This window comes from Tetranychus urticae, chromosome 1, assembly GCF_039701765.1.
Source record: "Tetranychus urticae isolate SD_2017Ah chromosome 1, NJAU_TeUrti_SD_1.0, whole genome shotgun sequence".
Lineage (NCBI taxonomy): Eukaryota > Metazoa > Arthropoda > Arachnida > Trombidiformes > Tetranychidae > Tetranychus > Tetranychus urticae.
The window spans coordinates 4,223,178-4,238,883 of NC_142958.1; the positions used below are offsets into that span (position 1 = coordinate 4,223,178).

Here is a 15,706-nt window from a genome sequence, read left to right on the forward strand (position 1 = left end):
ACCATCTTTAGCCAAGACGCAAAAGACGCACTTTTTGCTTCTTAAACCGCATATTAATAGTATAAATGGATTTAAATGTTTGAAGCTTCCTTTTTTTAAAATTTACTAACTGTCAATTAGATGACAATTTTTCATTTTCAAACCTTTTATGAATACATTGAAGATGAAATCATGTTCATGTTTTCATCAGAAAAAGGCAAACAAATGCATCTTTTTACCTTAAAACAAATTAACATCTTTGACTAAATTGTTTCATCCATAAAAATACAAATCATTGACAAATGGCTAATATTGTCATCTCGAGATGAAGTCCAATAATTGTCTGCCTTTTGTTGTTGGGTCAAGTGATTGTTGATGTTGAAGTTCATATCCAAAAATGGTTTAAAATCTATCATGTTCAAGGAATTGAAATGGAAATGTCAGAAGGAAATTGAAAGATTGAAGTAAACTTAGAATTCATTTCATTGACTTCAATTTTTCCTCAACACAAATGATGATTGATTAAACTGTAGTCAAGTTTAACCCGAGTTTTGTTTAATAATTGAAATGCAAACCAAAGATTTGAACCAGAAACCAGTGAAACCCAAAAGCAAAAAATTGACTAAAGACAAAACCTTTAAAAATGAAGAAGCAAGTTGGGCAAAAGCCTTGAAAAGTATCTCAATTGAAGTGCTGTTTACTTGATAAATTGAAATGAGTTTACCTTTATTTTTCAATTTGTTTCACAGCAACTCTGAATTTCCATCAATTGAGTCTTCATTAAAGAAACAAATGAGCGTACAAAATTGTCTCCTAAGTGACACTCACAGTGGGAAAGTAAATCAATTGATTAACCATTTGGATTGATGTTGATTCAAACCACGATATCAAGTGGCAAATGTTTAAGTAACAAATTTGTTACTTTACTCAATTTTCGGGGCTCAACTTCAGCTAATCAGTTCAATTGCAGTTTACTTGATTCATCCTCATCACCTGTTTTCCCATCTGATCTTCTCTGCATGTGCTCTTGATGAAATTGAAATTTACTTATAATTATTGTAGATTCACTTGATGCCATAAAAACTGGTAACTCGACTCAAAAAGTGAACCCAAAATGACAAAAATGCCTTTTCTTTCAATCTTGTGGTTTTGTATAATTAAATCTTTAAACACTTTTTTTGTGGTTCCTTTCTTTTTATGGTTTAATCAAATTGATCAACTTAACCAAATGATATTCATTAATTAACATATCATGTTTGCTCATGATTGAGATGAAGATGAAGAGCAAATGGTTAAAATTAAGAGTAACATTCTGGTTGAGTGAAGACTCAAGGCTTTAGGTTAACCATTTCAATACACAATTTGACCACGGAAGTTACTTTTGATTATTATTATTATTACCTTTTCTTGCAAGAGATTATCATGTTATAATTATCATCATTATTTAAAATTTCAAGTAACAGTAGAAGAAGAAAAGAAGTAAATCAATTCTTTAACCATGATTACAAGCTGAAGAGTTTATCATTGAAGGTAACTTAAACTGGAAGAAGTACAAAAATGATGAACAAAACAAACAAACAGAATGGCATTTTAACCAATTGTTTTCTTCCTATTTCATTATAATCGACAATTTTGATCCAATTTTATTAATATTTTGCCCTGAAAAGTTTCATCGGTTGTTGAGGAATGATGATGATAATGAAGATGAAATGATTTTTCATGTTGAAATGTTTAATGATAAGTCAAGTGTAGCCAATTGTCTTACCACTAAATAATAACCAATTTAGATGAACTAAAAAGGTTATTGAAATTGACTGTTTTGACTGCCAATATCAACATTTTGCAATTATTTGTTTTACCAAATCTTTCAAAAATCAAGACCAGGGATGGCAATAAGAAGGTTAATTTGTTTCCGTACCAAATTATTATTTAAATTATCAGGATAATCATTCAACAGTCGATCATTGTTTGAAAATTTTGAACCAATTTCACCAATCTCGATCAATGTTGTACATTCAATCCAGTTTAACATTCAGACATGTTTATCATTATGATAGCTAGAGCATTAGAATTGTGAAAATCTTCAGTTTGTTTCTAAGAATCTAGATTTTCCAAATTCCAAGTTCAAAGTGTACAATATTCGAGTCTATTTCAGGTCACATAGCCATAGATTTTATTCAAATGCTTGTACCAGTCGAACAGTGTTTATTATTGCTTCTAAATTTTGTGACGACTCGACTCTTCCATTGATTCAATTATCACTCTTTCACTTTGCTGTAATATTTTACTCTTAATTATCCACAGAATCAACCGAATAATTTTGAATGCTCACTAAAAATATGTAAAAATTGGAGCTCAGAAAATCCATTGCGAAGTCCAAGAATGAAAGTCGTTTTTTTCTTGAGTCAAATCGTGTTTGCTTTATAAGGCTTACAGTTTTAAAGTTTACTTTGACATGTATTTCTTCAGAAAATACTAGAAATAAAAGAAAGCTGAAAGGAATTCATTTTTTGTAAACCTTTTTAAGCAGAAATCAGATGCCTGTGGAACTGAATCATTGAGTCTTCGTACGACAAGCTTTTGAACTCCTCATCTTTGAGTTTATTTCAACTAAAAGTTGAAACTTGAGTGAGCAAAATAAAAAGTGAAATACAGTCACATATTTGTTTTAAAATACATTTATTTGTATATCATTTGCGATGAGTTTTGAAGATCAATTTTCACGTCTGTGTCTGTAAGCATTTCCAAGAAAAAATGTCCAGAAAGAGTTACTGAACCTTGAGCACTTCAAAGTTTCTTCTACGATTTTGCTCAAGTCTTCCTCTTTGCAAAGAATAATTCCAGTTTAGAACAGAATTTAGAGGTTTGGTCTAGTCACATATCGTATTATCTCATTAAATTGACTTTACTCTAAGATTGACTAATTTTGATTTACTAATTGTGTTCGTTTTCGATGAAATTGAGAAATATTGTAAAGTCGACTCCAGATGAAATCCTTCACTCTTCATCCAAACCTTTACAAAATTAAGGGCTGAATTAGTGTAATGATTGAAATTTTGAAGCTCTTATATTTCCTTATAAGATGAAATTCAATTTAAAGTTGACTCGAGCACAGCTTGTAATATCATGATTTTGAATCGATACAACTTAAATCTTCATTTCAACTCAATCACATTCAATTAATATGGATTCAATTGAGGCTCATTTTCATACAACTCAAGACAAGTTAATTGAGCTAATCAATCGCTGGAAACACCAATTTGTTATCAAATCATTGACTAATCCATTAAATCAACATTAATTTCTGTGTTTATTTGTTTTCCATTTAGTGCACTCCTTGCGTTTGTAGTGATTTATTGCTTGATCTTTCCCTTAATGATTAGCGGTTAATTCATCACTTTTTAGATTTCACTTTAATTACATTCAATTTAAATTTTAAACTCATCCAATTGAACTTTTAATTTTGATTGATCATGATTTCATCAAGAGAACAAACATTTTGTTTTACCAAAGATATGCAATGTATTCTCAATGTTTTATAATTAATTCAATCGTCCTCAAATTGAGACAATTAAATCTCAAACGAAATGAGAACAATTGTAGACATGGAATCATTTAAAACGAGATGATTAACACCAAAGATTACAAGTTGACATTAATCCATTCAATCAAGCTTTAAATACAATTTTAAACGATCAGTACAAAAGTTTTACAATTTAATTCATCTTTAATGATCTTCAATCAATCGAAACAATCGTCTTAAAGTATAACAGTTTAACTGTGAACAAAATTTAACCCAAAAACCAACCAGAATTGATTATTTTGCGAAAAACCAAAAGAAATGTTCAAAGATATTGCAATAACATTGCATTTCTCAGTTTGTCAACTTTTTGAACATTTTTCTTCGACTTTCGATTTTTTCGAAACCTAAGATTTCTGATGAAAAGAAGCAAAAGCTTTAATGTTTCAATGCGATTGTAAAGCTTTTCAATTTGGACAATTGCAAGCTTTTGATTGTCGTTTATTTTGAAAGCCAAACTTTGTCATGTAATTATCACTGATTGTTTACTTTGGATCCATTGATGAAACTAATGATTAGCTTTATACAATTTGTTTTACATGATACTTGATGTTATTGACAGTTGAAGGATTGCGTTTTTATCCTTTCAATTGCTACTGGTATCAGAGTCCGACATATAATGAAATTTAGATTCAATTATGTATTCAAAAAATTGGCATAATTGACAAATGAGCTTCCAGTTTGTACATCAATACATTTGTTCGTGTGTCTACAACTTAATTTTACTTTGATGATAACATTAAATTGGTTGTAAAGTAAATGATGTTAAATTATATTAATCAAATAATCATATTAACCAAACAATGTAATAAGCTAATTACAACTGATGATACTCTTTATAAAAAGCTTCATTAATTGATAATCAACTATTTAGATCAACAGGTCAACCAAAAATCCAGTAGCATCTGTACCAATCGCTAGTAAATTAACCTTCAAGAGTCCAACAAGTGTTAACCAGAGCAACCTGGCCTCGAGTCTGAGAAAGCTTTACATTAATACAATTAAAAAGTGAAAACAAGTCATTCTCACGTTGATTAACTTGTAAAGATGAATAAATTAGATTCATGGTTTCTGATTAAACTGATAAGCAGATTACATGGAATGACATGTTTTCACAAACCTGAAGAGCCAAAAATGCGTGGAAATTTGGTAAAAACCAGAGAAAAGACAAACCCAAACGAACTCAAAGATGAACCCAAAGTGACTTTAGTATTCCAAGTTGATCAACACTGATTGACGCTAATAACAAGAGATTTAGACAAGATTTCCTTTCCAATGTTTAACCAATTGTACTGATTGCTATTTAAATCTGAAATTTCCGGATCAGAGTATAAGCCAGATAGAATGTGATTAACTCAGTTTGATCATTGCTTTACATTAGAAACCTTTAAATCTCTTTCTTAAAGTAATCAACCTTTCATCATCCATCTTATTCAGCATTTTGTGAATTTACTGTCAATATTAAAAAGCTATTAATAAGCTTCTCTTCACCTTTCTATACCAAAGTTTATCAATTTAATCTTGTAATCATTAAAGAAACTAACGAGTTTAACCAACTTTTGTCAACAATCAACAATTCATTGATCATTTACAATGTGATGATAAACTTGTTAAATTGATTGATGACAGTAGTCTTTAAAAGTTCATTTGTCAACCTTTATCTGATCAAAGGTTTCTTTAATAAGGATTGATGAGAGTTGAAGTTATCATGAATCGAATGAATCAAAAGAAGAGTTGAATCTTCAGTGTTAGATGGTCAAACAATCAAACAAGATCAAATTGAATATTCATTGTTGTTCAAGTTAATTATTATCTTAACCAACAATTACTCGTTCAATGTGAACTCAATTAGATGTTAATTAATTACTATTATTCTTGTTAGATTGTCTCTCTAACCAAATCTCAGTTACATATTAATTGTTGTTACAAGATACGGAAATGAATAATTGTTTCTGGTTGGACAAGCAGCAAAAATTAATAACAATTTAATAGGAAAATAATCAAAATCAAATATTGCAAATGTAAATCAAGTGAATACACAAACTTGCCTTAAGGTAAGTGATGAGTTGAATTACATTTACATTAACTGGTTAAACTGATTAACACAACATATAAACATAATGTTAATTTACAATGAAATTAACCAGAAAAATGAACCAGAAATCATTAAACTCCTCAACCCAAACGAACAAGAAATTTAAAGAAAAACATTTTTCACTGAAATCTTGTTAACAATTTATAAATGTTTGATTGGAAATATTTAATTGTTTTGTCATTTTAATTGTAACGGAAGCAACCTCTTAATTAGCTAATTGTTGACTAGAAGAAAATTGATGAAAAAGTTCCAAGAGAAAGTGAAAATGTTAATCAACTAATGAATTTTGTCCGATTATTGTAATGATAATGTTAAGATGTTCCGAGATGATTGTGATGAAGGTGAAAACGATAATCGTTAAAGCGCAAGTTAATTCAGTGAAAAGGGAAAAATCTCAAGTGTAATTAAATTTAATCAACAAGAGAACAATTTTCTCATTACATTTAATTACAATTATTACACTTCTTTGTTTTTCACATTAGTTTGTATCCATTCAACATAATCCAAAGCCTTGTTAATAACATCAAAATTGAACTCTTTTTTTGTGTAATTTTTGCCTTTTCCCTTTTTCCTAATCAAACTCAAGGTTTTCAATTGACAATTAATTGATTAAATGATGATCATTAGGAAACATTTGACTGTCAATGAGAATTGAAATTAACAGCAAGAATCTGTTATTGATAACATTTCATTTTCTTGCGTTTCATTACAATTAAAGGAACCCATAAAGAATCAAATTGTACTTTAATTTGTCTTCATTATCCTTGGATTGTCCAAGCAATTGTTAATCCACACTTTAGAGACACTTTTATTACTCGCAATTAACCTTTGATTGCGATTATTGTCAGGTTAATCAAGGTTGATTCATTTGCAATTTAGTTATAAATAAGAGTAAAAAATTATTCTGTTAAACATTATCATCAATTGTAGGAATAAATAGCAATTTAGGCAAAATTGCTGTTCACCTTTCACTCACTTTGTATTTTCAGAGTTTGATTAAATCTGGTTAACAGTTTAAAGATGAACAATCATGCAAATTCAATACACATTTAGATAATTGAATAATGAATAAGGTGAAACCAACAATTTAAAGTAAACTCTAAAAAATTGAGAAAAGTTATAAATGCGAATTTGAAACAACAGAAATTGATTCAAAGTAACCACAAAAAGAAATGCAAATAAAATCAATTGATGGGTTTAGCGATATTAACGGTCAAACAATTGAAACAATCAAATTATCAAATTCATAGTTGATTGTAAATCGTAGTCTAAATCGTAATCTGAATTTAAATCTCGATATAAATTGGAATCGGAATGATAATCATTGGACAAAATTAGCATTGAATTTGATTGAATCTCAATTGAATCTATTTTTGTGTTTTTACTTTACTTTGGTTATTGATACACTTGATCAATAGAGAGGGTTAATTGATAAGGAATGGTCAGTGTTTATGTTAATAATGATAATGGGCAAACAAAAATCGTGAATCAAATTGCAATTCATTTTGAAAGTAAAGAGTTGTAACAATCTTGTTTGACCAATATTGTTAAGAAACAACCTTTTTTCTGCTTAATCCAAGCCCACCTTTTCTCATCTCACCATCATCATTAGTCTCATCTTCATCTTTACCTCTTTCGCTTCTCTCTCTATCTTTCTTCTTCTCTTCTCTTTCACTTTTCCTTTCTTGTGTTAACATTTTTTCCCTGTCACTTTCATTCGACCTCAAAAAAAGTCTTAAAAACACGCGCATTTTTCATCTTCTTTTCACTTTTATGTTACTTTCTTAACACTTTGCTTCCTCATCTCATCATTCATTCACTACCATCCTCATCCTCATCACTGCAACAATCAACTCTACCAACGAGTGGACCTTTCAAAGTGCCCAGAAACTCTGTTTAATCAGAGTTGCTTTTTTTTCTCACTCGAATTGTGTTCATCGTCAACGAAACTAAATCAAAGCAAATGAAAGTTTGCGCTCAACAATAGCAACTTGATCAATCAGTGTGATCAACTTTGACAATCTAACGTGCCAATCTGGTGTTTCTGTGAATCTGGTGAAACTCACTGAATTGGACTTAATTTTCATTTCTTGTAAAAGGATTACCATTTTTTTCTGATCATCATTCTGTTTACATCGAATGGATAATGAATTTCTTTGTAAGTAAACATTTAATATCACAAATTCAATCTCAGTAGAAACAAAATTTAATCGAAAAAAGTTTAACCAAAATATCCAAATCAAAATCAAAATGCAATAGAAACAAAATTGATGAAAAAAGTTGATTGAGAATCGAAAAGTTTATCAAAAGTTTTCGTCATTTTACTTTTTTCAACGTTAGGTGGCGTTGAGATGAGAAGAGTTGATTGAAAAGTGATTTTAAATAAAAGATTTCAATAAATTGGTTAAACTTGAGAAAGGTTTTCAAATTGATTTTTCAACTTTGGTCAGGGAATTATTTTTCTGATTGAAAATTGAAGCATAAATTAGAGTTGATTAAAGTTAACCATAAATGATACAAAATGAAGGGACAAAAATACTATCAACAACAATGAGGAAAGAAACATAAAAGGATGAAAATTGATGAAGTTGAATGTAATATTAAAATTAAATCAGTTAAACTGATGAGTAGTTAACAGTGAGTCGCAATGAAAAGGGAAGAGCAATTAACTGTGGATATTAAATTGGTTAAAAAGATGATGAAAAGATGTTGATGATTACAAAAGCATAATGATGATTGCGTGTTACAATCAAAAAGTTAGTTTCATTGTTACTCTTGATGGTTGCTGTTAGTTGAAGTTAAATATCAAGATGTAAAAAAAAGTGAATTAAAGAGCAACTTTACTTTTTATGAATATTTATATTCAAACATCTGATCATGCTTCATCATTAAATTGTATAATAACGGTAATAACAACAATTAGCTAATTTTAATCAAGGAATGGAAAGGTTAATCAAAAGGTTGATACAAAGAGTTAGGCCTGAGCCAAACATGTCTCAAGAATAGCATTTAAAATTTTTGTCATTTCTCGACAATTAAAAGTAAATTGAGTCAATTATTTTTATCTAAAAAGGTGTTTAAATGGTCAAACATTTTACTGCTAAAATGGTCAGGTTGGTCATTAACACTTGGGATGAATCTTTGAACAAAATGGTGAAAAATCGATGAAAAATTGAAATTTTCTTTGAATATCAAACATTTTGTTTCTTACAATTTAGCTTTGAATCTATTAATTGTTACGGTGTGTTAATGGTAAAATGTTGAATAACCGGAAGATTGTTAATTGTTTAATTATCAATGAATTGTTGACTTGAGATGGACAAAGAAACGCTGTTTGTTGATGTTGTTATTATAATGATATTAACAATTGTCGTTGTCAGACAGCCTTTTTTTATATTTATAAATTGATGTAATCATGTTCATGATCATCATCATTAACGTTCATTCAATCAAAATTAAATAATAATAATTGAGTCAATTGTTGCCACAAGTGAAAGCATACACAAGTAACATTAAACAATCTAATTTTGTTCACCTTTTCTTTCCTTCTTCACCTTATTTTTAAATATAAAAAAGATGATGCTTTTTAGCCACAATTTATCATCAACATGTTGATTAAGATGGTGATGAGGTTTGATGGTAAAGATGTTGGGTGAATAGACGAGGATAACAATTTAATAATAATCAAGATAACACTTTAAATAAGGGTGAATGGGTTAGGAAGGAAAAAGCTTGTTACCTTTCAAATAACACACACAATAATATTGATCAATCTTTTTCCTCTTCTTCATCATTCTTTGTCTCATTTTCATCTTTTCATCATCATCATCATCATCTTATTGTCAGGAATCAGCTAAAGGCGAGAGATTTCACATTTAAAGTAAATCTATTTCCAGGCAATTTGGTTGGGTTATCAATCATTTCCAATCAACACAAGAAGAGACTTGGAATTAGCTTTGAAATGTTTGATAAATTAGTTAATAATTTAATATTACCTTCATTTGACTATCAACAAATTAAATCATAATTAATGGCAAATTGTAAACTTATTGGACAGTTAATTTGCTAATAATGAGCTTAACAAGTTAATTAAGATGACAAGTGATGGATGGGAATATTGTTATAACATTTTAAAGGATTGTCACCTGTTATAAGATCAAGACTTGAGATCAAGACTCGAGATCAAGACTTGTTACCAGTTTAGGTTTTCTGGTTCAACTCTTTTCTATGTGTTTATGAATGTATCATTGTTTTGTTTTGTTTTTTTTACAATTATCGTGTTAATTGTAATTGTTATTCACTTGTCAAGTTGGTGAAATTTGATTGCAATAAAAGTGAAAGATGTTAATTTGTATGGTCATTTACATGAGTAATGTTATCCATCTTCATTATACCTTTTATTGTATTGTATTATTTTGTTTTATCATTTTAAATTATCAAAGTTGACCTTTACCAAATTCATTTGATTATTATATGTTAATTGTAATGCTGTGAATTGATAAATTTAATTCATAAACCGTGTTTAAGCAATTTTAAAGTTCAAAATTGAATTAATATGACTCTTCGTTTTCATACAACCAATCAAAATTTATAAACTTTGTGCAACGGTTTTCAACAGCTGATTAGCATAACACTTTCAACGGTTTTTTCATCAACATTTTTGAATATTTTTAATTAATTGTTGAATGGTTTATCAATTTAATCAATTGAGATGCATTAATTTCGATTTATTTTTTTTATTTGTTTCAATTTAGGAACTCATAGCGAGATTGTTGACTTTCCTTTTGGTGTTAAATCTTATAAACTGTGATTCAAAACATGTTATAGTCAAGGTAAGTTTATTCAATTTATTTTCAATTACGACTAAGTTTCTCGGAAATCATTATACTTAATTTGAATTATTGATTTAATAGCGTCGTGCCAGAGTAAATGTAAGAGCACCAGAATGGTGGAATGAATGGTGGGGTAAATACATAAGAGAAGCCATTGATCCGACTGTTAGGCCTCTTCTGCCTGCTTCTAATAGCTTAGACTACGATGTTCAAAGGCCTGAAACTGATGAAGAGTTTCGTCAATTACAAAGGTTAGTATCATTCAGACAGATCTTGATTTATAATAGTTCTGATTGCCTCATTTCGTTAAGCAAATTTTATCAAACATTAATTTTTCTCGACAAACTTTTACAGACCAACTAATAGACCACAATTGCCAGGACCTCGACCAACTTTTTCTCAATCAATTGACCAACAAGGTCCAGGTCAGGTAGAAGATTCCCGTTTTCGTGAACCAGTATTGCCTTCACCGAGACAACCATCTCGTCAACCCTTAGGGCCACAACAAAGACCAGTGGTATTCCCAAGACCCGATGATACAACTGTAAATCCTCCTTTTGAACAATCGGAAAAGCCAGTATCAATACCATCATTCCCTCCATCACCACCTTCTCGTCCCCCTTCTTCCCCTCCTCCATCACCTCCTCGAACTCGACCAAGCCCTACACCTAGTAGACCTGGAGGTAACCTTCGTCCTCAATTCCAACCACAACCCCAATTCCAGCCCCAACCCCAATCCCAGTTCCAACCACAACAACCACAATCTCAATTCCAACCCCAGCCACAGCAGCCCCAACCCCAGTTCCAACCCCAACAACCACAGTCCCAGTTCCAAACTCAACGCCCTCAGCAACAACAGCCAGTGCCAACTTTAAGACCAATTAATCAGAATGGATTTAATCCTTCTCAACCTCCTTCTCAAACATTCAATCGGCCATCAGATAATCGCCAACGACCTACGTTGAGACCAACTCAAAGTCAAGAGCTTGGTCCTCGACCTGGTCCAATATCTCCTGGTGGGGTAAAAGGAGGTCCAAGACCTCGTCCTACTCCATCAGCACGATTCCCTCAACCAGGGACAAGTGCAAGACCAACCTTCGCCCCTCTTCCTACTTTTAATCAAACTCCAAGTTCAGTAAGACCTCAACCTATCTCACCAGCACTTCCTTCTCCTCCATCTTCATCAAGACCTTCTTTTAGACCTGTGCCCGGTTTTGAAGCTCGCCCACCCTCAGCCCGACCAAGTCCAGCTCAAACCGATATTGAACCAGAAGTTGATTCTGAAGAGCCAGAGTTGAATGAACAAATTTCAACCATTAGACCAACAATCCGTCCATCAGCCCCAAATCCTAGACCATCAAGACCTTTACCCCAACAGCCTAGACCAACTTTACCACCACCAGTTAAGGGAAGACCGACATTTGTTGATGGGTAAGTCTTTTAGATTAACTTTGAATATAAATGATATCACTAGCTTATCTATGACTTTCTTTTTTAGCGGAAGAAACAATGTGCCTCAACCTACATTCCGTCCAACTGTGCGACCAGCCCCCGAAGTCACAACAACAGTTGCTCCTTTATCTGTTCAAACTTTCCGACCTCGCCCTGCAGTGACTTTTGCTCCTCGACCGGTAAATACTTTTGCCCCTCGTCCTGCAGTCACATTCGCACCTCGTCCTGCAGTAACCTTTGCACCAAGACCCACAGTTACCTTTGCCCCACGTCCAGCAGTAACTTTTGCTCCTCGACCAGTAAATACTTTTGAACCTCGACCAACTGTAACTTTTGCACCTCGTCCTCAGGTAATTGATACAGCCCGACCAACATTTCAACCAAGACCTCAGTTGCCAGAAGCCAAACCAAGTCCAGGACCAACATTTAGGCAACCAACTGAAAGGCCACCTACTAAAGGAGGAAGAAGGCCGCAACAACCATCTGTATCCTTCCAACCACGACCAGCTCCTACTACTCCCGCTCCATTCCGTGATTCACAAACAATTAGACCTCGTCCTACATCCTCAAGACCAATTGAAGATGTCTTTGACACCGAAGCACCGGAAGAAGAAGTTGATCAAGAGACTCCTTTAACACTTCCACCTGTCCCAGTAAGACCTACTTTACCACCAAGAAGACCACAATCAACTTTCGCCCCAAGACCTTCTCCAGCTCAAAGGTATGAGATCAGTTTGTAGTTAACATTTGAAATTAGATTACCGGCTTATTCATTGAAGTCAATCAACTATTACTTTGTGCTATTCATTTGAGGAAAGTTTTGTAGTCTTGATTACTATAGCCTATTATCATGAATATTGTATTGAATCTTGTTGATTGATCAGGCCGATTAGATCACTAATAAACGTTAAGCACGGTTAAGAAATTAATCCTTGAAGTGAATATCTTCTCATTGACAGGATATTGTTATATGAACTGCGAAGTCATGATTTATATTGAAAGTACTGTCAATCAATATTGTCAACAATAGCTTCTACATTTTTCTTTAGCTATATCAATCAATAGATTGAGATTAATACGAATTTAATAATTTAACTTACTAATTACTCCTATTAGGCCATCACCTCAACCTGTTTCAACACGAGCACCACAGATAGAGGAAGATCAGGAAGACGAACAAATTGATCAAGAACAAGTAACAACAGCTCGACCAGTGAACATTCCTACTCGACCTAGCATCCCGTCAAGACCATCAACTCCAGCAAGACCATTCTTCCAACCAACATTCAGACCAAGTACAACAACTCCATCTGAAGAAGATGAACAACCAGAACAGCCCGAACAACCCGAACAAACTGATGAACCTCAATCTTTTGGACAAAGAATACCAAGACCAAGGCCATCATTTACGCCAACAACCACAACAAAGGCCCCAAGACAACCCGATGGAGTTAAAATACCAGCTAGACCACAGCCAGGCAGTCAAACTTCGTTCAGAGGTAAAGAGTTTAAACGTAATTAGGCAAATTGTATAAGAATCATTTATTAATCTTTAAATCATCTATTGTCTTTTAATCATTCAATCTAGAACCAATTCCATTCAGACCACGTCCAATTCAGACGACAACTCAACCATCAATTTCATTTACTCAAGATGATGAAACTGAACCAGAAGAGGAAACTGAAAGACCAGTACAACAAACTCAAACATCAAGACCATTCCGTCCACAACCAACCCAGGGCCCAGTCACATTTAGACCACAACAGCCTACAACCGAATTTGTCACAACATCTAGGCCACCAATTAAAACACCAACTCGCCCTGCACCAAGTCAAACATTTAGGCCGTTCCCTCCAACATTCAGACCCCGACCAACTTTTGCAACAACATTGGCACCAACAACTACAGTTAGTTCAATTACACCACAGACATTCGATGAAGATTATGAAGATACGCAAGCTCCAGCTGAACCAAGTCGTAGACCTCAAGAAATTGCTACCAATAGTCCTCGTCCTCAACAAACAGGGTTCACCAACCCCCCATCTCGGCCATCATTACCCACAACAACACCAAGGCCATCCCTAGTACCCGTAGTACCTGTAAGAATAACTACTGACCGACCACAACCAGTTGCACCAATCGATCAATCTACTGATTATGAAGATGAACAAAATGAACAAGAGATAACTGTACCTGATTTCCAACCAACTCGTCGTCCATCATCACCTCGAATTCCAAGTTTACCAGATACTCAAATAACTACTAGACCAGGTAAGAAGTCGAAAACTCTAAATTCATAATAAATTGTTAACTAATTATTCATTTTCATTAAACAGATGCTCCACAAGTCCAACCACAACCACAACCTCAACCACAACAGCCACAGCCACAGCCACAGCAACCACAACCACAATTTCCAGTAACGACAAGACCTCAACTTCCTGTCCCTAGTCGACCACAACAACCACGTGATGAGCCTGAGCCTCGACCACGTCCTCGACTTCCCGCTCTTCCAGATTCTACTAGAAGACCTACTAGTCCTCAAGCTCCTATTGGTAAACAACCTACAGGAAAAACACCAAACACTAGCGCAGCAATTTATAATCCTCCTCTTGGACCAGCAATTAGTGTTGAACGACCAGATAGACCTAAAGCAGATGGATCAATGCCTGACTGTACCCTTTTAGGCGCTAACTATTGTATTTTAACAAACGATTACCCAATGTAAGTAAACTTTGCAAGTTTAATTATCTTTTCTAATACAACAATTAACTTATTTTGAAATCTTTCTAATACACAGGGATGGTATTAAAGAAGTCGTCAATCGAAGTTATTCCAGAATTAAATTAATGTATGAAGAATTACAAACTGTTGGTGATCCTGATTTATTCAAAAGCCATGTTGGTGACTCACTAGCTTCTAAAGGACAATTTGCCTGTGAAACTGAATCTCATATGATGAAGCCAGGTTGGGCTAAAGATGAAATAACAAAAGAATGGATGATTATTGTAAACACTGATATTTTCCCTCAACAAGTACGAACAGAAAGTTGCAAGTAAGTATTCATCAAAATTTACTAAATTTTTCAATAATTCATTAATTATCACTTGAATCAATAGAATAAATTATTCCTAATACTAAATTTGTATTAAATTCATGCTTATACTTACACTAAATTTGTATTGTCAACACAAATTATATGTTTTTATGTAAGAGTCAGTCAATTGCTTAGCTCATTGAAACAACCATAATTATCGTATCATTGAACCAAGTGTGTTATATTGTTAAACAGATAATATCAATCAAGATGTTGAATCTCTTAATTCAGTTTGTAATTGAAAATTTCTTTTTTTCATCCTCAGGCGTCCAAATCAACCTTGCTCTTTTGTGGCTCCTTATTATGAATCAACTTGCCAACAAAGATTCAGTCTTCATCGGTTAATTGCTGTTGATCCCCATGATCCGGGTAAAAGTCCTGTTGTTGCTTTATTCAAATTTCCTGCTGGATGCTCTTGCCGTGTTCATCCAGTACGAATCCCTCAAACAGGAGAGATAACTTCGCGGTAGAATCATCAAAATAATAAAACGTAAAATTAAATTGAATCAAATCATTTCCATTTTGTAAATTAGCTTGTTGCAATGCAATTGATAATTAATTAAAAAAATCAATTCTTCATGGTAAGATGTTTACTTTTTTTGATAAAAATTGTAAAAAGCACAAGAGAAATTCCGTAAATCATTAATATTACAATTAAGGTAGTAAAACA

The 15,706-nt window shown here is 32.7% G+C and overlaps 1 protein-coding gene across 6 annotated transcripts; it reads left to right on the forward strand.

Moving 5' to 3' along the window:
* Positions 1-7,318: 7,318 nt before the first annotated feature.
* LOC107367563 (uncharacterized) lies at positions 7,319-15,621 on the forward strand. Of its 6 annotated transcripts, none has more exons than XM_089266407.1 (11): positions 7,420-7,812; positions 10,409-10,486; positions 10,568-10,737; positions 10,841-11,917; positions 11,985-12,117; positions 12,289-12,659; positions 13,055-13,437; positions 13,527-14,210; positions 14,276-14,663; positions 14,740-14,994; positions 15,302-15,621. In XM_089266407.1, the coding sequence occupies exons 1-11, from the start codon at positions 7,801-7,803 to the stop codon at positions 15,504-15,506; spliced, it is 3,756 nt and encodes a 1,251-aa protein (XP_089122533.1). In that variant the 5' UTR covers positions 7,420-7,800; the 3' UTR covers positions 15,507-15,621. The 6 variants fall into 6 exon arrangements, with proteins under 6 accessions (XP_015790774.2, XP_089122533.1, XP_089122532.1 ...); XM_089266406.1 differs by lacking the exon at positions 7,420-7,812 and adding an exon at positions 9,846-10,056; XM_025160644.2 differs by lacking the exon at positions 7,420-7,812 and adding an exon at positions 9,859-10,061.
* Positions 15,622-15,706: the final 85 nt, after the last annotated feature.